At 43.2% G+C, this 22,034-nt stretch overlaps 1 protein-coding gene across 2 annotated transcripts in view; it reads left to right on the forward strand.

Moving 5' to 3' along the window:
* The window catches only part of ACVR1C (activin A receptor type 1C), a 52,227-nt gene that overhangs the window by 3,253 nt on the left and 26,940 nt on the right, over positions 1-22,034 (forward strand). For both annotated transcript variants that reach the window (XR_006413548.1, XM_044418346.1), the window contains exon 2: positions 12,424-12,654. Coding sequence is in view for 1 of the 2 variants with exons in the window: in XM_044418346.1 (XP_044274281.1) it covers positions 12,424-12,654 (231 nt within the window). In the remaining variant the exon portion in view is untranslated. The remainder of the gene's footprint in view (positions 1-12,423; positions 12,655-22,034) is intronic.

Consider the following 22,034-nt stretch of genomic DNA (forward strand, 5'->3'; position numbering starts at 1 on the left):
CCACTGCCTTGCTGAGCAGTTCTGCTGCTGTATTTTGTACCATGCTATCCAAGGGGAAGGTATATTTTGCATGCTCCCTAGGAGACTTTTCCAGATTGCCTTCATCATTTTAACAATATTTACTTATTTATCTGGCCAGGGCGACTTCTTTTTTTTTTCTTTTCCTTTATAACTTCTTTTATATCGTTTATATTTTTTATTTATTTTATATTATTAACTTTAATTTTATATTGTTATTTTTGTACTGTATTGTATTTTATTGTGTTGTAAGCCGCCCCGAGGCTTCGGCAAGGGGCGGCATAGAAATGTTCTAATAATCATCATCATCATCATCATCATCATCATCATCATCATCTCCCAGCAGTTCTGCAGCTCCAGACAGCAGCCTGTCCAGCCTCACTGCATTGCCTGGCCCAGCCTTAAGGCAGCCTATGCATGGCCAAGTTTCATGTTAGCAGCCCAAGCGACTAGCACAAGGTCTGTACGTGGTTCTCAAAAACTAGTAAAAAATTGAAGGTTACTGCTAAATTCACCCGTATCCATTCTGTATCGGGGGTAAAAACTCTGCAATCTGGAAAGGCCGCGTAACATCAGAAATTTGCAGATGCTTGCTTATTTTGTAGAACTGCTAGCAGAGGAAGCAAGTAATTATGCAGGACACTGGCTGTTGAAGTTTTCACAAGCTACAGCACACTTTGAAGGCAAGCTTAAAACTGGAAGGAGCTAAGGCAGAGGTAGGGAACATGCTGCCCATGGGCACCAGTGTGTTGTTATACACATTTCTTGTTGCCCATTAGAGTGCCCTGGCCCAGCCACTTTTTTCAGTTAACATATACTAACAGCTGGGATTGCAATGATATATGTTTCTGTTGGTGTTGAAGACTGTCAGAGGTGTCCGCAGTTCAAAAGTTTATATTCTAGCCTATCCCTCTTTTCTGTCGAAAATTATAAACACTGATATTTGCAGACTGCTGAATGTTTCCCTGAATACAACCTTCTGTAATCTGGCTTTGCTGGCTGGGGATGATCGGAGTTGTAGTCCACATAAATGGAGAGAAATGGGCTGGGAAAAGCTACCCTAGAGCAAGATTTTACTCTGGTATAGTGATGATAATTGTTTTTCTGACTTCTGTGGTGTTCGATGTTTTTGTGATTGAAGGTACTTGCGCAAGTTAAATGTTCAGTGATACACTAGCAGCGATGTAAGCAAAGACATCAGACATGGTGGATTGCTGCTCATACGGTAATGTCTGCTGCTTCTAGTGTAAAGATCATAAAATCATAAAAGAGTAGACTTGGAAGGGGCCATGAAGGCCATCGGGTCCTGCCCCCTGCTGTTGCAGGTCACCAGTTACACCATCCCACTCAGACAGATGTTCAGGTTCGCCTTGAATGTCTCTAGTGTGGGACAGCCCACCACCTCTCCAGGCAGCTGGTTCCACTCTCGTATTGCTCTGACAGTGAGGAAACGTTTCCCGATATCTAGCCTGAATCTGGGTTGTCGCAACTCAACTTGATTATTCCGTGTCCTACACTCTGGTATCAGTGAGAATTGATCTTGACCTGCTTTTTTGCGACAGCCTTTGAGGTATTTATAGAGGAATATCATAGGTCTGATTAATTTGGGGAGAATTTGTGGTTGTGGCTTGTGGACACACAACCCCAAGTTAGACTGTGACTCAGGATAGACTGAGGTGCATTTATTCAAACTCTTAAACCAGAATTGCTATATACCGGCCAGACATCATGCCTACTTATAAATGTATGTGACATCTCTGTGTCCTATGGATAGTTACTGCATAATTCATCTAGGATACTGAACATTTTCAACCTTTGCATTTTGTTCTCAGAGTGGAAGGAGTCACCTCCACTTGTTGATCGTATTCTTCAACATAATGCATCTATATTTAATTATTTGTGCCTATGTTTTATAAATCAAACATCAAATAATTTCACACTTTGCCTCTATTTTTTCCTCAGTCTATTGTCTAACTAGCATTGACAGCTGTTTGTCGCTGGTGTGTCTTCATTATTATTTCTCAGAGATGTTAAGAAGCTTAATGCATTTAATTATAATCAATGTATGCATTCAAGAACTAGGTCAATTAGGTTTTACAGGGAGTAATCGGTCAAATGCTATTAAGTGGATGGGTTCAGTCCAAGTCCATGTATTGCATGGGAAATATGTGTCCATGTAACTTTGTTGTACATCTTGTCGAGTAAATATGCAGTGGCTTGGAAGTTGTTGCTTGACTTAGGGAACACCCCCGTGGCCATAAGATGACGCAGAATTCCAGGTTTGTGGCAGTGGCCGAGTCTCTCTCAGCCAGTGTGGAAAGAACTGCACTGGCTGTTTCCTCTGAGGTTGCAAATTTACCGTGAGGAGGAAGAAAAGGGGCACACTTGGGGATGGGGGGTGGGGAGGAGGCTGTGGTTGATGGCTTATGTATCCAGACAGTGGCTCAGCTGACTTCCCTACTCCACTGTGCTGTTTTCTCCAGACAGTTGAAAATGGCAGTGCACAGTAGCACAAAGGTTGCTGCTGCCGCACCTCACTCTGTGCACCGGATGCATGTCAGCTTCTGCATCAGGAATAAGTGGGAGTGAGCCCCATTGAATTCACTGGGACTTACTTCTGAGTAGAGCTGCATAGGATTGAACCATAATTCTGGCTCTTGAATCTCTGAGTCATACATAAAGTTGACCCCTGGTTTATATGAGCCCTGAGTAGTAGAATTCTACCTTGTTGGGATGTATGACCATGATTGTGTTAACCATGGTTTGTGAAACATGAAAAGTCGGGGTTGTTTAAACCAGGGGCTGGATCCTGGCTATGCTGCCTTGAATGCCATGGTGGAAGAAAGGTGTGCTATAAGTGTACTGAAATCTCACTCTGCAAGCTGCATATACACCTTGTGTGAATTTTTAACCTTGCCTTCAGTAATCCTGTTGCATGTATTGGACTGTACATGTGAGTAAATAGGCATGCAATTGCATGGGATGTGAATAATCTCAAGAAATAGTATCATGGGGGTGCAGTAAAGCAGAATTTTAAAAGTATTTTTTAAAAAAGCTTTATATGGCTAGTGTAGAATCCAGAAAGAGTGCACAGTTTGACATTTATACTGTGCAGTTAAGCGCTTGTGTACACACCCAAGTTGCATTGATTGGAATTCAAGGGCACCTCTGTTTTACTGGATTTCATTTGTGATGCCCCCGTTTTAATGCTGCTTTATGACAATGATGACCATGGGCTTTTAAAAATAGATTGTTCCCCCATTGCCCCAAAAGTTGCATATATCTTTCCCAGTTATCAAAGTTTTTTCCTGTTTGTAGAATGTATTCCAAATTGGTCTAAACGGAGAGCTGAGGATTGTTAAAATGTATTTATTTTTATTTAAATAAGTGCATTTCTTATTTGGTTGTTCATGTATCAACATTATTTTGATATGGTAATGTGGTATGTGGTCATGTGTCTCTCAAGCAATAAATCTTCTCCTGTGCCATATGTACAGTCCACATTTTTAAGAGCACATTCATTGGCCTTATTAATAAAAATGAAGTCATTTTGTCTAGCCAGCTGGTGAGATTATGTTTCCTCGTGTGTCAAAACAGGGCATCAGGTTTCAATGGACTAAATCAGAGAGTCAGAAGTGTTTTTGGGGTAGGTACCTTGTTGCCCTCCAGATGTTTTGAACAACAGCTCCCATCAGTCTCCTCTCCTATCAGTATTGTTCTCCAAAGCATCTGGAGAGCAACCGTTACCCTATCCAAATGCAAACCTTTCGTTTGGCTAAGAGGTCTGAGCCTTGAATTCATGCCTCCGATTAGCATCAGGGTTCAAACAGCTCGCACTTTAAATGTGCAGCTACCTCATCTTTTCATTTTTACCCTCAAGTTAAGTGCAGGCTCAGCAGTCCATATCTTAAAAGCTATTCTATCCCTAATATAGGGCCGCAGTCTAGTTGGGTGACCCTGCGCCTACTCAAGAAGTGCTGGAATGAATTCTTTCTCCAATTCTACCTCCTCCACCCCCTGCATGTCTTTGCAGCACTATTAATGCAGTTTAGATTCTGAGCAGGGTGCACAGTGGGCGATGGGGGAGGGGGGGAGGCGGGGAGCTGGATGGTTAGGCCAGCCTCATTTATGTCTGTCTGTCTATGTATCTATCAATACTCATATCTAGGCTTTAGAACAAATGGGATTGCAAATTACACACTTTAAGCACTGAACAAAACCCCTGAGAAACTGAGTAACTAAAACTTGATGTCCAGGATTGCTCAAGTAGGTTTCTGCTCATGCAATAGAACTTTCTGTTCAGCTCATCATCGCTCCAGCTCCCTGATTGCTCAAAATGGGTTCCCAGAATTTTGGAGTAAAATCCTCTCTTTCCTCTTCTGCTGATGGAAGCTATTTGGTTGGCAGGCTGCGCCAGCTGGATTTCTCCCATTATCACAAAATCAAATGAGACCAAATTTTTAAAAGTTCCCTTTTCTGACTTTTCCATTTGCTGGCTGACTTAGGATAATTTGGATTATCCTAAGGATCCTGACCTAGGATATCCAAATTATCCTTAGGATCCTGACCTAGGATAATTTGCAGGTGCAAGCTGGCCTGACTGAGGAGCAAGAGGTCAGAGAAGTAGCCAAAATTTCACCCAGGCAGTTTTTCTTAGTTTCTTGGTGGCGTTGCCCCTTTCCTTGCTGGCACATTGTTTTTCATCTTTGTGTGCACATGTGTGTGCGGGTGTGCCTGTGTGCTTTGCAGTGGGCTCTGTTGCCATCCCAGGGGATTGCACCATCTCCATCACCTATGAAGGGACAGGGCGTGGATGCACACAGAACTTCCCATGGCTTCTTCTGAGCAATCCGATCCTCCATTGCAATCTGAACTTCTTCCAACACGTGTATCATCTAGAATTTCATACTGTGCTGCTTCTGAGTAGACCTGCTTTACAGGATGCTTGTGATGGACGTACACATGCGTGGACTTTTGGATGCTTTTAACACTTGGTCCTCTGTTCCAAAGGCTGCTTTTCCATGTGGCTCTTAAGAAGATCACATCTTAGTGTAATGATTACCATTATCCTCATGTTTATGGCTGCAAATCATTGCAGAGTCACTTGATTCTTTGTGGAATGGCAGTTCTTGCTGCAATGGGACTATGGAGCCAAAACCGGACTTCGGTGTGTGGCTGGTGCTTTCCCCGCCCCTCTTCTTATGGTTCATGCTGCAGCTTCCTGTGTGTGGCTGGCTGTTGAGGTTTCAGAGATTGCTCTGTTTCACACAATCCTTGGCTCTGCCCCTGTTGACCCGCCTTCTGCCCCACCAGCAGGGCAGAGCGGCCACCAGCCTTCACTGATCCATTCAGTTCTTCTTCCAAAGATCACCAGTACTGAATCTGCCTCTTTCACACAGCTGCTGCACCCTGCACTGACAATGTCCTATCCATTTTCAGCCTAGACTCTCTTCCTCGATAGTCACTGCCAGTTCATACCCTCTGCGCACCTATGTGAAGTTTTGTCTCCATATGCACCGCTTTAGGCTTATGCCCAACTTCATTTTGCCATTTTGTTGCTGTCCACTTGGTACAGAGAGATCGGTTAGTGGTGAGGTTTTCACAGTCCTGAATTGTTCAGTCTTATTTGCAAATACTGGGCTCACTCCGAATTCCAGACTGAGTGACTGATTGATTTATTATATTTATTGCATTTCCTTGCCGTGGTTAGCTGAAGCTCTCTGGGTGGTTTATAGGATAAAGCTTAAACCCATAGAAAACAGTAACACATTAAAGAATAATATAAAACTGAAAGTTCAAACAGAATAAAACCAAAGTAGTGAAAAAAAGCAGCAGCAGATTAAAGAGCTAAAGATGTACTGACACAATTTTTAAAACTGAAGGGCTAAAAGGCCTGGGGAAATAAAAAGGATATTTGCCTGGGGCCAAAAGAAACACAGTGTAGGTACCCATTCCATCTTGCCTCTTAAGTATGCTTGTGTTTGAGAATATTCTATATACACATAGTGAACTAATTCTACGATCTGTTCGTATGCAAAGCAGCACTGTGAAGTGTGCAGCAACAATTTCTATTTCCCCTACCCTCAGATCTTAGCATCTAGCTGAGCTAAAATGGATGATTTGCTGTCAAATTCAGATGGGGCCAATATCTTTCAATAGAGAAGCAACTGGGTAGCAAGGAGGACCTCTGTGCAATTTGGGGGTGGCAGGGGACATTTTAAAGTACAGGGGCGCATTCTGAGAGCCCACAGAGCCATTTCCCCAAGGAGAGTCCAACAATGCAGGCGAGTACCTTGATCCAGGCCAACGAAACAGTTCTGTCAGTGTTCCTCTTCACCGGGAGGAGGGCTCTGATGAGTGAATGGTCCCACTTGTCCCTTCAAAATCAGGCCGCCCCAAAAATACTTCACAGCACAGCAAGACTAGCTTAAACCCATATATTGTTGCTGAGAAAATTCATTTGTCTCCCAGCTACCATGTGAGTTGTAGTGAAGCTCAGGGGAAAAGGCGATGTCTGAGGGAGTGGCGGATGGCATCAGTGGCCCTGCTGATCACAAAGTTCTGCAGGTTCTGGTGGCACCAATCCCATTTGGTTTTAAATGCTTAATAATGGAAAGCTCTGCAGGGAGATATCTAGCCATGGTCTCAGCATGACGGTCGTATCGAGCAGGGTCCATCTGGCTGCTTACATGCTCATCAACTCCCCCTGACACACACAAGTGGTGGGTCCTGCTGGTGCTGGGAGATGTGGCGATTCTTAGGGGAGTTTCCTGAAGCAGGGGAAATGTTTGTTTCTGGGAAGAGGCAGGTTCAGTGGAGCTCTCTCATGCATTCTGCACTGTACCAGAAGCGCTGTCACGCAAGCGATAGCAGCCCCTTGCACAAGGCAATTGTCCGGGCAGAAGAGGATCGTCAGGGACAGAGCCTTCTACTTGGATTCTGCTCATTGTGTGAACACAACTTAAAAGGAAGCTTTGGAACTATAGCGAGGGTGGCTGTTTGGAAAACAGGTATACGGTGTCTGTGATACAGTTAGATGGGTTTTCTCCAGCCTGTAGCCCTCCAGATGTTTTGCATTTCAACTTCCATCAGCCCCATCCAGCATAGCCAATGGTAAGGAATGATGGGAGTTGTGGTCCAAACCATCTGGATTGTAACAGGCTGGGGTAGACTGCAAATAGAGAGATACATGGGAAGTAACATCTCTTATTTTAAGGCAGCTATACTGTATGTATTGACAGAGGAAGCCCTGATGTGGGAATGTTTCCAAGGAATGGCTGCAAGAGGAAAGAATAAAGCAGAGCTGTGCCCTATATTACTGTTTAACATGACCTCTGAGTTGACTTTAGTGAAGGAAGAAGGAAAAGTCCAAGAGTTTTCATAGGCATGTGCCAGGATAAACACGATCAGATGAGCCTGCCCTCGTATCTGTTGGTTCAGAGGAGGACACTCAGTGGGCCACCCATCAGCCCTGCTTTAATGTTTGATGTTTGCTGCATGCACGTATGTTTGATGAGGTCCAAAGTCTTGCCCGTGCTTGAATGACTGCTCGCTTGTCACTTCTCTTGCCCTGTCTGCCAGTTGTAGGACCCTCATGGCTGCGAACCCCTCTCTACAGTTTTGGTGAAATAGATTGTTGAGATCAGATAAGAGTGCGGCAATTAGTTTTGGACTATGTCATTGAAGATCTGAGTTCTTGGTCCCTAGTCAGCTAGGAAACTCACTGTGTAACATTGGGCCAGATGATGACTTTAAGCCTAACCTGCCTTTGTTCTGAGGATAAAATGGAGAGGAGGAGGAAGAAAAAGTTGGAATACAAATGTAATCAATAAATAGTAGAACAAAATTACTTTTTTATTTCACATTTGGATGCAAATATGCAGTACACTGGGATGTCCTGTTGCATCCAAAAGATCCAGCTCAATCTGTGAGAAGGCAATTTTTGAACGAATCATAGCATTTGAGAACCTGACAGCCTACTGAATCATATTTACTTTTTCTGGAAGTGTTTGGATCTACTGAAATTAGATTTTCAAGCACTTGTACACAGTGGTCTGTTCAAGTAATGATGAATCAGAAGCATTCCAAATTAGCTTGAAGGGTCAGAGTAATTTATGTAGTAATCTGCTGTAACATGACTGGCCTTTCAGGTCCTAGTTTTTCAAAATTAGGATTTCTATTCCAGACTAATATGTTGGAGCAGAATTGAATGGCAAAGGCTAGGGGAATAGGTATGAGTCATATCTGCATAGGAAAAATATTCCATTATGACTAAAATAGAAAATCAATGTTTTTCCCAACCAGTAAAACATGGTTTAGAAAAATGCAGTAAACAAGTGCATGATCACAGTTGACTTACTTTTGAGATGTTATTTCAAAGCCCATTCAGTTTATCTGCAGTCCTCCTGGGGAAAAGCAGTAAATACCGTCTTATTTTAGTCTACTTTAAGACCACTTTCCCCCCCATTTAGTTTAAGGATTAAATGGCTCATGGTTGACTTTTACAAGAAATCTTCGTTCTGCCCTTTCAGAAGAGAGGCACCGCTTACCTGCCGAATGGCGACTTGGAGTGCAAAGTGGACAGATATTCGGGTTTAGCTCACGTAGGAGCAGCCCCAGACAAGCAGCTCCACTCCACTAAAAGGCATAAGGGAGAGGCTGGGAAGGAAAGGCAATTTTGCACACCCAGATTGCTCTGAGGATATCATTATCCTCAAAAAGTGGCAGGCAAACTATGGCTCTTTGGCTTCTCAGCTGTAGCTGTTCTGCCAGCAAAGGTGCCCATGCCTTTGGCGGTTCCTGGTGTCCTTGCTGATGGACTGGGCAGACACCGCTGAGAGCACAGGGGGAGCACCGAAGGGCAGGAAAGACGAGGGAGGAGACAGGAGGCACTGGCCTCATGGAAAGCAAGAGCGAATAGGTGGAGGACAAGGCATGGCTGATAGGAAGAGAAGAGGGAGCGGGCCCCGTCAAAGAAGCTACTGAGGCCCTGAGGAAGGTGCGAGTGCTCTGGGTGTTCCTGGGCACCTTGGAGGATTAGCCTCACGAGGCCCTGGACAGATGACTGCATTGTTCTGAATGAGTAACCAAACTAGAGCAGTTATGCATTGCCAAAACAGAGGAGATGCATCCCCAAAAGAGGGCATGGGTCAGCGCTAATGTGCAATGTGCTGTGATTTTCCTTTGGGAAATCTAGAAATGCCTCCTGTGTCTCTTCCCACTGCCTTTTCTTCTAGCGCTGCCCTGACTCTGCTGAGAACATCCACTTCAGGCAGCGAGGCTGGGTATGGCCTCGCTGAGTGAGTCTGCACGTCATGGCAACCCACCCTGCGAATCAGCCACACAGTGTGGTTTGTTTGTGGAAAAACCCAGAGTGCCCAGAAGCCCATTGCTCTCACCATGCATTTCCCCTGGCTCCTTTGCTCTTTCTGCCAGTACTCCAGGGGATTTGGCAGCTAGAGCGGTATGGGTTCATCTCCTTGCTGTGATTGTATCCCCTTTTGCGGTTGCCATGGCGCCTCCCTTTTTTCCCTTTCCCTTTCCTTGGAGGTTGCTTTTCATGGTCATCATCATTCATGGCAGTCAGTGACAGCCTCTCCAGAGTGCCCAAGTGGCATCAGTTGGACTGATTTGCTACTTTCCTTTCCCCCACAAATATGCACACATATTTTATTTTTTATTATTATTTTTGTCAGAATGCAGAGTTGTACGAGTGTGAGCTCTGACTATCTGAAATTTGATGATTTGCTTGGTGAATGTCCTGGTCAGTGCTTGCTGTCAAAGAAAGTGCCATTTACGGACATTGAGAGCCAGGCTTCAAATACGTCACTGAGTTGTCACTTGACAACTGTCAAATGGCAAGTTGCCACGTGAAAACAACGCTGTGAGGAGATAGAGAATGAGGTGGCAAGTAGATCCCCCCCTTTGCAACAACATCCTCTAAGTGGTTGGACCTGACCGTTTATGGCCTTCCATGCCTCTGAGTGCTTGTGAAAATGGAAAGTGCAACCCAGCCTTACAGTGAAGCACTTACTTTTTCTGTCAAATGTAAGGCTTTTCTATTAAAAGAGCTTTTTTGACAGGGCTAAACAGATTTTTTTGGACAGTGTCTAATGCATGAATGGAGAACACTGCATATGTTGGCAGGTACCCTTTAGAGAAGGAATGGAAAATGGGGACAGGGAATGGAATAGACTATTTTGGGAAAGCGCTTGGATGGCTTATTGGTTGTCTGGAAACCTGAACAGTATTATTTGACACTGCTGAATTTCGTTGCAGGTGCTGTTTATTCCACAAAAATGCAGTCGATGCATGTTTGATTTTCCAACAGGAAAATCTGATAAATTTTATCTATCCGTAATGACTAAGAACACAAATGTTGCACTTGTTTACAATCATAAGCAGTCATTTAGGGAAAATAGTGGCACAAATAATCACTAAAATACATGGAATAAAGTTGGGAAATTATATGCTTTTAGGAAGATTGGACTCAGTGTCTGAAGTTTGCTTTTCACATACAACAAAACAGAACATTGAAAGTATACATCAATTTAGAGGGAAATAAGCCAATTAAACACATTTGATAAAAAAATATCTTTATTCCCTTTCCCTCAGATGGATACAGGATGCATGTACCAATGGAAAGTCATTGCATTTTTAACTTGATGTAACTATACATTTGTGTGTTTCTGTTTGGTGTGATGTGAGAGATGCATTCTGGATTAACATGTAATACAGCTCGTGTTTGGTACAGTTAATGAGAAACCTTCATGTAATGCTTTTGGTCAAAACTGATGCAACTCTGAGTTTATTGGTGCTAAGATTATGAAGTCTCTGGGCAGAGACTGTGAAATACATTACAGTGGTTGGACCTCCCGTTATTTGTGAATGTTCACAGCATAAAAATCAAGAGTCATTGCCCACAATGTGCTGTTAGCAGATGTTCACCAGCTGAGCACATCTTTCCTGTGTCATAAAGCTGGCAGAGTCTCTGCAGAAGCTGTATTAGTGAGGCCTGAAATTATTCTAAGTCATATTTAACTCAGCTCTCTGGAAAATTATGAATGGACCTCCTGGAGAGACTCTTCTGAATGAGCCATCCTTCAAGGAGGTGCGAGGGGTGGAAATAGAAGAAGGGCCGTTGGTGGATGCCCCCACCTGTGGGGCAGGCACCCCAGAGAAGTTTGCCTGGCACCAACTCAGCTTTCAAAAACTTTGACAATTTTAATAACTGATTTTAATAATAGATTTTTAGGCACTTACTGATTTTATTGCAATTTTAGTTAATTTGGTTGTCTATCTCACCTGGAAATGTTTTTAAACGATTTTGGTTAAATTATCATCATCATCATCAATTTGTTATTTATATTTTAATGATTGTTTTAATGTTGTTCTCTAGTTGTAATTTTGCTGTTGTAGGGATGCCGCCTAGAGAGTCTATCAGAACTACTTGGTGGCTTATAAATATAAACAGGAATAAATAAAAAGTAATATAAAGTGGTACCTCGGCTCACAAACGTAATCCATTCCAGGACTCTGGTTGTGACCCAAATTGGTCGTGAGCCAAGTTAAATTTCCCCATAAGGTTCAATGTAAATAAGGTTAATCCATTCTGTAACTATTTTTTTTTAATCAGAAAAATGTGAAGCAAAGTGACAAAGTTTGTGGCCATCTCCCTGCCCCCGCAGCAGAACTGCGATTGCGCCCATCATCCCAGCGCACTGGGGCGGGGGGTGAGAGACAGGCACAATTGTGCTGGGCGGGAGATGGCAGAGATTGTGGTTACTCTCGTGCAGGAAAGACGGGCACAATAACGGGCGCAATCATGCAGGAAAGACGGGCGTGATCTTGGCCATCTCCCCCCTGCCCTCAGCACGATTGCAGCCATCGCCCCACTCAGGGGTGGGGAGATAGCCGCAATCGCGGTCGCCACCCAATGTGGAGTTTGCGACCTGAGTCGAAATTTTTGTTTGCAACCCGATTTGGTTGTGAACTGAGGCGTTCGTGAGCCAAGGTACCACTGTAGTATGTGGCTGCTGTAGGTTGGTGTTACGGAGCCCCTTTTGCCTAAGGGCCAAATTCCATTTTAGAGAAGTTTTTGGGGCCTGTATTCGAATGGTGGGTGCAGCCAAAGTCCACAGTACCAAAAATGCCCGCCTATTTTAGCCAGTAGCTATGGCTTGGAAGAGGCATTTCAACCTTCTAGAAAGGAACGAGCTGCACAAAAGCTGGTAAGCCATAAGTGATTGGTAGTGAAATTTAAAAAATCAGGTAAAATGTAATTTAAGTGTTTTGGATTATGAGTGAAACTAACTATTTTCATCAGGATCTGTAACTTTTTCTGTTTTTAAAGCGTATTCAGCTTTCTCTTCATGGACTGGTAAAAGTGCTGAATTCAATTTTCAGGTCTAACATGTGTGTGCCAACTGTGTGAAAAAACAAACTACACTTGTGAAACGGAAGGAGCATGTTGGACTTCGGTCATGCTAACAAATGGTAAAGAAGAGATAATAAAGGCATGCGTTTCCCTACCACAACTGAAGGCACAAATTTTCTGCCATAGTTCCAAGAACATAACCAAGACAGAGTGCTGCTATACAGACTTTTGTAACAACATCACCATTCACTTGCCTGCAGGTAAGCTAGTTCATTTATTTTGTCTCACTTCCACAGAGGTTGGGAGCTTGTGTCTTTTAAAATACTTGCTCATTTATTTATTTATTACACATTAGTCGGTAAGCTGCACGTCATTCAGGTCAAATCTGGCAAACTTTAGCTACATCCCTGAAAGAATTAATGTGGTTGAAAATTGGAAACTCTCTTAGACCAAGTCAGACCATTGATGTGTCTCGGCCCGTATCATCTGCACATGGACTAATGGCAGCTCTCCAGGGCTTCAGAGAGGAGATTTTCCTAGTCCTGCCTGGAGATCTTGTACAAGTGAATCATGTGCTTCTGTGCCGTAGTTCAAGGATGGGCAACTGGCCTTTACCATTGGGCTGGCTAGAGCTGTAGGTCAAAATATTTGGAGGTCTTCAAGTTGCCCACCTGCGTAGAAACAGCTTGGGATGCTTAGCTGTGTGAACCAATCCCCTGTTTATGTCACTTTGAACACAAACTCGTTAAATGCACAAGGCATAAGCCATTAAACTTTGCCTAAATCACAAAGTCAAAGGATAGTAGAGTTGGAAGGGGCCAAGAAGGCCATCAGGTCCAACCCCCTGTGGGTGCAGGATGCCAGTTACACCACCCCACTCAGATAACTGTCCATTTTCTTCTTGAATGTCTCCAGTATGGAAGAGCACGCAACCTCTCTTGGCAACTGGTTCCACTGTTGTATTCCTCTGACCGCTAGGAAATTCTTTGTTAGCCTGCACCTGGTGTACTGTAGTTGAAGTTCATTGTTCCATGTCCTACTCATGTGTAATATAGAAATGGTAACAAAGGTCTAGTTAACAGGGTCTCTGAGGATTAATGAGACAAAGGATATGAGGCACTTTGGATCAAGGGCTGTTCTAGGCCTGAGGAGTCACTTAGCAGGGTAGCCATTTGTGGGGGCCATTGTGGGCTTACTTGGCTGTTCTAGGAACTACCCTTTTACTTTCCCAGAATACCCCACGATACTTTGCTCTGGTTCATTGTGGGAGATTACAGTGACAGTCCCCAAGCCCAGCACAGGGGGCTTAGGGAAGGCACTGATGCCTGAGGTTGCCAACCACAGGTCTGCTCTGAAAACTAAATACACAGTAGAAATACCAAGTATTTGTTACTGCAGCAGGTGTCCAAAGCATTGGAGTGTTCATGGAGCCGTCTTGAGTGGGGTTTCCCCCATTTTGCTCCATGTTCGGAGTGTCAGGCAAAAATACCCCAACGTTCTTTCCTGAGAGTACTCAAGCCAATAGAGGCATCTCAAGGAGGCTGAGCAGGATTGTAGGGCGCAAAGCTCAGAGCTTTATCCAGATACAACAGGTGAGGGGTGGGAGCCTCCTGCTTGTGTCACAGTGAGGTTCCACACCCTCCCTTTGTGTTAGTAGATGACGATACTGTGCCAAGGCTCCACCTCACACAGTCAACAAGTAGCCCAGCTCAGTCCGTCCAGCCATCCCATGTGCCGTGCTGCATATGGCCTGTGTTCACACCACCCTGATGATTGCTAGGCTGCATTTTATCCAGCAAGAGTAATGAGAGAAGGCCCTGCATTAAATTTCCCAAGATGTATGAGGACTTTAACTTCTTCATGTTAGATTTTTACACACGTGTTAATTAGTTTCAAGTCAGCTTTCTTCAGCTCCTGTTTATCCTCTGTCACTTTCAGCAGCTTGTCAAACATTAAAAAATAAACTCTTATTATATGTATGCCTAGGGAATTACTCACTTATTATAGGCATGCTTAGGAAAGAACAAATAAAGTGTGTCTCAGAAGGATGAGAAGCAGGTAATGTAAAACAACCCACATGTATATATTTTCGATCCTATAAACCTCAATTTGGAAGAGGAGCCATAATAAAGTGAAGTTGACTAAAATACATTGTGACAAAGCAACTGAAATGAGCCAAAATACATTTTCATTTTGAAATCCATCATAGATTAAACAAAAATGTGGGTGTGTGGTTTATTCCAGTCAAATTTTCACTTGCAATTCATCATTGAGCATCCAAAATTATTTTTCTTTGAGCAGAGAATTCTATTTTTTGTCCCTTATTACAAGGAGCAGCAAAGGTCAAATGTGGTCTGAGAAAGGAGTTTATTTCTTACTTCCTCCTGGCACGTGAATCTGACTATGCAGTCCATTCACTGCACAGAACTTGACAATAGTCTAGCATTTTCAGGGCAATCCAGTTTCCGATTAGTCCTGTCTCACAAGCCACCTTCTTGCTTGCCGCATGCCGACTGGAGCTAACAGCCTTTCGCTGTTTCAGAGGAAATGCAGGAATATTTTAGTCATGAGCTAAAGCAGTATCTAAAGTAGTAACTCATAAGCCAGTGCTAGTCCTACCTAGAGTTGGAGATAACCAATGAAAGATTCGTGCACAATTTTTGGCACTTGTACCAGGTTGCCAACAAAGAAGGGAAGCATTTACTCTTATTGAGTGAGAATGTAAAACAGCTGGAAAGCAAATGTGTAGAGAAATTTACATTTGTATTGCTGAAGCCGGCAAGAAGTGTTTCTTATTGAAACATTATGAAAAGATTGTTGCTTCAGATAGCCATAATGGTAATTTTAGCGTGTGTGCGTGTACAGGCACAGACTCAAACTTTTTGCCTTGCATGTTTGGGAGACCTGGAAGGTGTTTTTGCTGTTTGACTTGCTCAGTCAGCCACTTATGCTGGAAGAGCTATTCCGGTTCTGGTATGACTTCAGTGCATTTCTTTGATTCCTGACCCTGAGGACAGAATTTTGGGGAGCATGCATATGTAGTCTGCAACCACAAACCCACACAAAACCCAGAACATTACCATATTCCAGCATTCCTTGTTTGGTGTCAGCCCTATCTTCGTAATGGTATTTGGACTTCAGTCTTGTGAGAGTGGGAGAAAAACAGCAACAACATAGAAAGAGACTCCCTCGGTCAGAAGGAACATGGAATTCAAGGTGCTAAGCATCAGTAGAGGGATCTTGCAGGCAGGCATAATCTGTGAGAAATAATTTCACTTGAAATTCATAGTGAAGCACCCAAAATTAATTGTGCTTGAGAGCCCAGAATTTTAATTCTGTGTCTTATTCTAAGGAACATGGAGTAACTATTTTATGCAATCCTCTCTTAAAATGATATTGCTGAAATTCTGACCAAGTTGCTAGACTCTTTGGCAGCCTTAAATGCTGCAGGAGTTATCTGACTTGGGTTCTTTTTCCACATTGTCATAAGAGAAACCAGGCAACAACATGATGCTTTTACAAGTGCTATTTCTGAAGTACACATACTAGCAATATTTACTGTACATCTGGAGAAATTAAGTGATGGTGTTTGAGTATCATCAGGGTGAAAGGTGATGGCATAAACTACCTGCCTACTGCAGAAGGGCTACAGACCCCCTCATGCCACTGCATAAATACCGTTTAGGGGAGCCTGAAGGGCAAGGAAACAAGCAAAGGAAGCCTCTGCATATTTCCTTGAGAAAAGAACCCATTAAGTGGGGTTTATGTGGGGGAAAGCAGGCATTGGATAGCAGCCAGAGCCCAGGAAAAGAAGTAAGTTGCCATGAGCAGAAGGATTTTATTTGGAAAAGGACGCTTTCATGTGAAAAGTGATTAGTTTTCAGAGAGCTATGGGCAGCTTTGAATCCTGGTTGTACAGAATGAAGTCTGATAAGGCATCAGTTTCATGTTGTGTGAAAACCTGTGGATGTTTTGTTTCATAGTATGTTTATCTTGCTGTTAATGTTTAATTATAGTAGATTTCTTGTTTCAGTTTTAACTGTGGCTTGAGAGTAGGACAAGGAAACTGTTTTATTTTGCCTTGGAAGTATGAGGAGACCTGCCTAGAGTTCAGTTTTGTATCTCAGATTATTTAGTGTATGAGATTTCTAATCATCAAACCTTTTAGGACAACATGTATAATAAAAATAATATACATTAAGAGATAATAAAATGTTTTAAGGAAAGTTTCTAAAGCAGCAATAATAGTTTAAAATGATTTAAAAAGAAGTAATAAATATCCAAGCAGATAAAACATGGTGTTTTAAATGAAGAATTAAAAATACCATAGACATGTAATATTCATTATGGTATTAATAAACATCACATTAAAAATAAATCATATGTTAGATTAGAGTGATTTTAGATATAGCGAGTCATAGAAGTCAGAGGCCTATTCCAATTTGGATTTGTTCTTAAAGCTGGCAGACTAAACACTGGCTGTGTTTCTCCTTTTAGCCCATCACAGCCAAATGCTGATAGTCACTGTAAGTGAGGAAGGGCCAGATTGTATGCCTGAGTCCCTGTGCAGATTTGCACAGCCCATTCATATGCAATGTATGCAGATGAGACAGTGATATATGCAAATGCCTACATATACAGGCCACTGTTCACCAAGTGTCCATTTGTTTTTTTATTGTTAAATCTTATTATATTTATTGGCTCTATATCCCATCTTTCCTTGCCAAAATGCCATTGCTGCCATGTCGCCCATCCAAGTATAGGTACTCAAAACCAGCACTACAGTGTGACGTGAATACATTCGGCAGGCTGGCTGTGTTTGCACATCTTGACAATGCATCCTGGGCAATAAACTGGGTTATTGGTGGGTTGGTAGTTGTGTGAATAACCTAGAGTGAGCCCAACAGAGTGCCAGGCTGGTTGTGGGTTGCTGGCCCCTCCATCCTCTTGCAGGCATCCCAGGGGACACTGCAGGAGGAACAAACTGTTCCCCTATTCCCGGCTGCTCCTGTGAGCTGTTTTGGGCATGGTTGGCTTTTTTCTCCGTTAAACTTTATTCCTGGAGATTGCGAGAGCTGACTGTCAAGGCTGTTTCCTAAGGAAAATGGCGTTTTGAGAGAGTTTTGAATCTGTGTCCCTTTAAAAGGGGATTTTAAGCAGGAAATAGGTGGTTTGACACAAGAACATGCATGTGAATATGTCCCAGTCCAAAACCAACATTTCTTATTCCAAAACCCCTTCATAAAGCTTCCTGTCAAACTCCTTTTCCCATAGAGAAAAGGCATGAGGTGCGCTTCTGCACTTTCCTGAGTTCTTAGAGGATTGGGACAAAATGCAACACATGCAGTCTGGGGGAAACTAAAGTACAGGGGAGATCTTACTCTTGCTGCACTGGAAGTGTAAATTCTCCCAAAACATTTTTGCAGCCTAAAATCCCTTGCAGCGTTGCTTTTCTGCACAGTTCATCTTCTGGCAACTGTCTAGAGAAAACAAAGGGATAAAATATATTTGAAGCCCTCTTTGGGCAATGTTCAGACATCCTCTTAGCCATGGCCTGAGCTGAGGCTTCAAAGGCTGCTCTTGTGGAACTGTGAAAAGTATTATTCTGTGAAAAGTTATTTTATTTTATTTATTTATTTTTGAAGGCTGGACAACTCCAACATGTTGCTGAGGTACTTTGAAGGGACTGCTTCCAAATGGGGATTGTGAAAGCTGGCTGTTCCAAAAACATGTTTAAAGGGGGGAAAAGCTGCAGCAACTCAGAATGGCTTCTGGTGGTGGTAGGGAGGGGTAGAAACCAAATGCCAGTTTTGCTTATGTGCCACTTGGGTACTTTGGGGACAGCTGGCAGTAGTGTTTACTCAGTAGCCCCAAGACAAGCATGGGAAGAGGGTTTTTTAGAATTCTTGCAATGCAGCCTGCAGTTCTCAAACTTCTCTGTATCCACAGTGGAGTTGGCCATTTGGCTTCAAACGACATGACCACAGATCATGATTACAACAACCTCTACAACAACCCATGGTTTGTTGGCTTGGCTTGTTGTCCATGCCCAAGCATGGGAAAGTTTGCAGGACATGACAACCCAGCATGGGTAGCAAGCTGTGGTGGGCCACTGTGTCATGAGAATCAGTCAGTATGTGGAATTTGGGATGTGGAAGGAACCTGGTGAGCAAGGCAATTCCTGTACCTGCTCCTTTCATATAGCCCCTTCGCAGATGTTCCCATATAGAGGGGAACATCTGTGCAACACTATTTTGCTCCATCTTTTAATGTTGATAGAAGTGCTTGGACTGCAGTGTCGCACTGTGGCTGCTTGAAGTGTTATCTTGGTTGCCTTCAAAAGTAGGAGGATAGAATTGTTAGCCTGCCTGATGCTTCACATTCCCACCAGTACGGGGAGGCAGTTGATACGAGTCTGGCAAACCACTAAAATGTGCGGCACTATTGTCTAGTACCTCTGCCACGATATTACAGAGTATGAAACAGAGGACATATGCCCTTAAAAATTAAATTAAAATAAGGATCTTCTAAATGTCCTAGAAACCTTGACATTAAGTCCAGTCATGCCTGACTCTAGGGGGTGGTGCTCATCTCCATTTTCTAGCCGAGGGAGCCAGCGTTTGTCCCCAGACAGTCTCCGTGGTCATGTGGCCGGCATGACTAAACACCGAAGTGCACGGAACGCTGTTACCTTCCCACCAAAGTTGTACCTTTTTATCTACTTGCATTTGCATGCTTTCGAACTGCAAGGTTGGCAGGAGCTGGGACGGAGCAACAGGAACTCACCCCGTTGTGCAGATTCAAACCTTTCGATCAACCAGCCCAGCAGCACAGCGATTTAAACCACTGCGCCACCTGCAGTCCCCCTAGAAACATAGGAAAGGTTAAATGAAGTGCCCAGAATGGATATAGTTTTGTGTCTGGCAGAATGTGTTTGCAAATGAACTATTCTATCAAGACCATTTTCTCTAGACTGTTCCTTAAGGAGATAGCTTCAGGCTTTTACATTGCAGAGGTTTTGCTTCCTTGAATGTGGGACAGTGGAAGTGTTAATATTGACATACAGCATTCCTTATGAAGCCCTTAAACATGGAAAGGCCATGGTTTATACCATGCAATACACATATTGCATGGTATAAACTCTCTCTTTAACCCCTTGTATGCTTGGATTTAAAAAGGCAGGAGTCTAAAATGAAAGACTTGAAAAAGCTGCTGCCAGTCAATGACCCAAATGCCGCAGGAATTCTATGAATGATGGCTGCATCTGTGCTATATGTTTATTTTACATTTCCACCTGGTACTCTGATTTTGAAGACACAAATCCAGAAGAAAGATGTCATATAGTAACATGAGCTTAAGATGCACATATCACAGCACTGAATGCAAAGGTTGTCTTTATTTGCTTTTTGCAATTCTGGGCCAGTTTTGTGGTCGAAATTGCACTGATTTTCCTCCTGTTAGCACACATACGGAGTAAACAGGATTTTTCAAATCAGATTAGAATAAAGAGATGATTATACATGTAACAAACTGTTTGCCTTCTATCTGGTTTGGTGCTAATCTGTTTTAAATAAGTCTGTGCTTAGAAAAGAATCGTCAGCCTGTACTTCTGGAGCTGGAAGTTAAATCTTCTCTGCCTAGAGCAATTAGGTTGGTTCAAGAGACTCAAGAAGGCAGGAAGTGAGTGATCCTGGCAGCCCCAGTACGCGATACCTTGGAACAGTCTCAATGATTTGTTTAGCACCCACTTCTATCAAACTTGGGACTCTTCTATAAACTTGGGACTCTTTTTATCATTGGCTAGAGAAACGGGACTACGCACAGACTTAAATATGTTTATAGTTTAACATAAAAAGAAAAAATGTGGGGGGCTGACCCAGTAGGTCTGATGTCATCAATGCTAGATGCTTTTTAGGTTTTTTTTGTTAGGTATATATTAAGAATAAAACTTATTCAAAAAAAATTGTTTAGCACTGAGAAATTCTGAGGCAAGAGCGGGTGACACAGAACCCACATGTGGCTCTCACAGGTCATCTTGGGGCTCTCACCGTTGCTGAATTTCCCCCTGAAATTTGGTGGCTTGGCAACAGCATCCAGAGAAAATAGCCTTCATTTAAAATATTAATTTGATTTCCTGCCAAAATTCAGCTTTACGATGGCTGCTGCTGCTGCATTGCTGAATACTGGTGGCAAGCTGTCACTGTTGCCTTTTAAACGGGGAGTGTTCTTCCCTGTTCCACAGAAGTTTGGCAGAGCAGTAGCAGCAGAGGCATATTCTGCTGGTGTGTGTGTGTCAGTGTGTAATTTAGCCCTCTGCCCTCAGGAGGTTGCCACCCCTGTTCTAAGGCTTCTGAAGAAAGTATACCTATGTCAAGGCATCCTATAGGCATACAGCAAACCATCATTTTATGTTGGTGCACAGCTTAATTCTAATTATTTTACAAAAGGGCCACATAAGTAACTATAAACCAGGACTATTTGGGCACAAATTGAATTGGTATATTTTTTGTGAATGAGAGGGAGCTCACTGGCACCAACGTATAATTATGGCGAAGCAAAAATTTTAAAATGAAATCCAGTTTGTTTCTATTTTAAACATCAGCTTATCATTTGAAGAATGGATTATCTCTGATACTGAAGAGCTGAGAAGGGAGTAGGTAAGCTTTTAGCCTGCAAGGTTCTAGGAAAGGAACTGAACCCCTGGTTTTTTCACCCCTTTCTGCAGAGGGGATGGAAGGAGGAAGGAAAAAAAAAGAATGTTGAAATATATGTAACTGTCTGTTGGTTCACAGACAGGTTCAGGAAGTGCAAATTAGGTAAGTTTGTATTGAAATGTAAATGAGATTAATTTTTCCTTCATTGCTAAGTTCCTGGTTTAGTGTGTACTCTGAAAGAAAAAAGAAAAACTAAAGGATTGGAACTGCTTATATTCATGAACAGGCCTTGAACACTTGATTGTGAATCTTGCCTGCCATCAAATATTTTTACCTTCCCTGATGAAATTCTAAATGGCATTCCTGGCAAACAGTAGCATCATGTCCCACATAGTAATAGTTGCATTCACATGGTAACCACATGCCCAGTATAGCTCCAAATGTCTCTGCCTGGCAGACAGACCTGGCCCTTAAATGTAGATGGGAAGCCACAGCTGGGGTGCTCCAGACACCCCTTTTCATTTAGGTCAGGGGTCTCAAATTCAGCTTACCTGGGGGCTGCTGGCAGTAGAGTCTGGGTGAGGCTGGGCTGCATCAAGTATTCCACCACCGCGGTGGTGGTGGGCCGCTCATCCCATGTGGCTCCCGGAGGCCGGCCTGGGCGCCGCCGGTACTTTGAAGGCCACAGGGCCCCTTCCCCGTGCCCCACCCGTCCCGGCAAGTGGCCTGCGGGCTGCGAGTTTGAGACCCCTGGTTTAGGTGATGTAACCTGTGCAGCCAGGCTATTAGTCCTCATCCATAGGTGGCCCCAACCTGATTTAAGCTCACCACAAGCGTTAGAACAATGAAATCCTTGTTTTGCAAAAGGGCGCAAGAGAAGGAAAAGGGAATAAAGGGAGGATCCCTCTTTGGTATATGTGCCCACTCTTTACTACTTTACTGTCTTGATTCCCAGATATGATCAGGGAAATTGTAGTTCACAGCAG

This window comes from Varanus komodoensis, unplaced genomic scaffold (genome assembly GCF_004798865.1).
Source record: "Varanus komodoensis strain SLA01 unplaced genomic scaffold, ASM479886v1 scaffold9, whole genome shotgun sequence".
Taxonomy (NCBI): domain Eukaryota; kingdom Metazoa; phylum Chordata; class Lepidosauria; order Squamata; family Varanidae; genus Varanus; species Varanus komodoensis.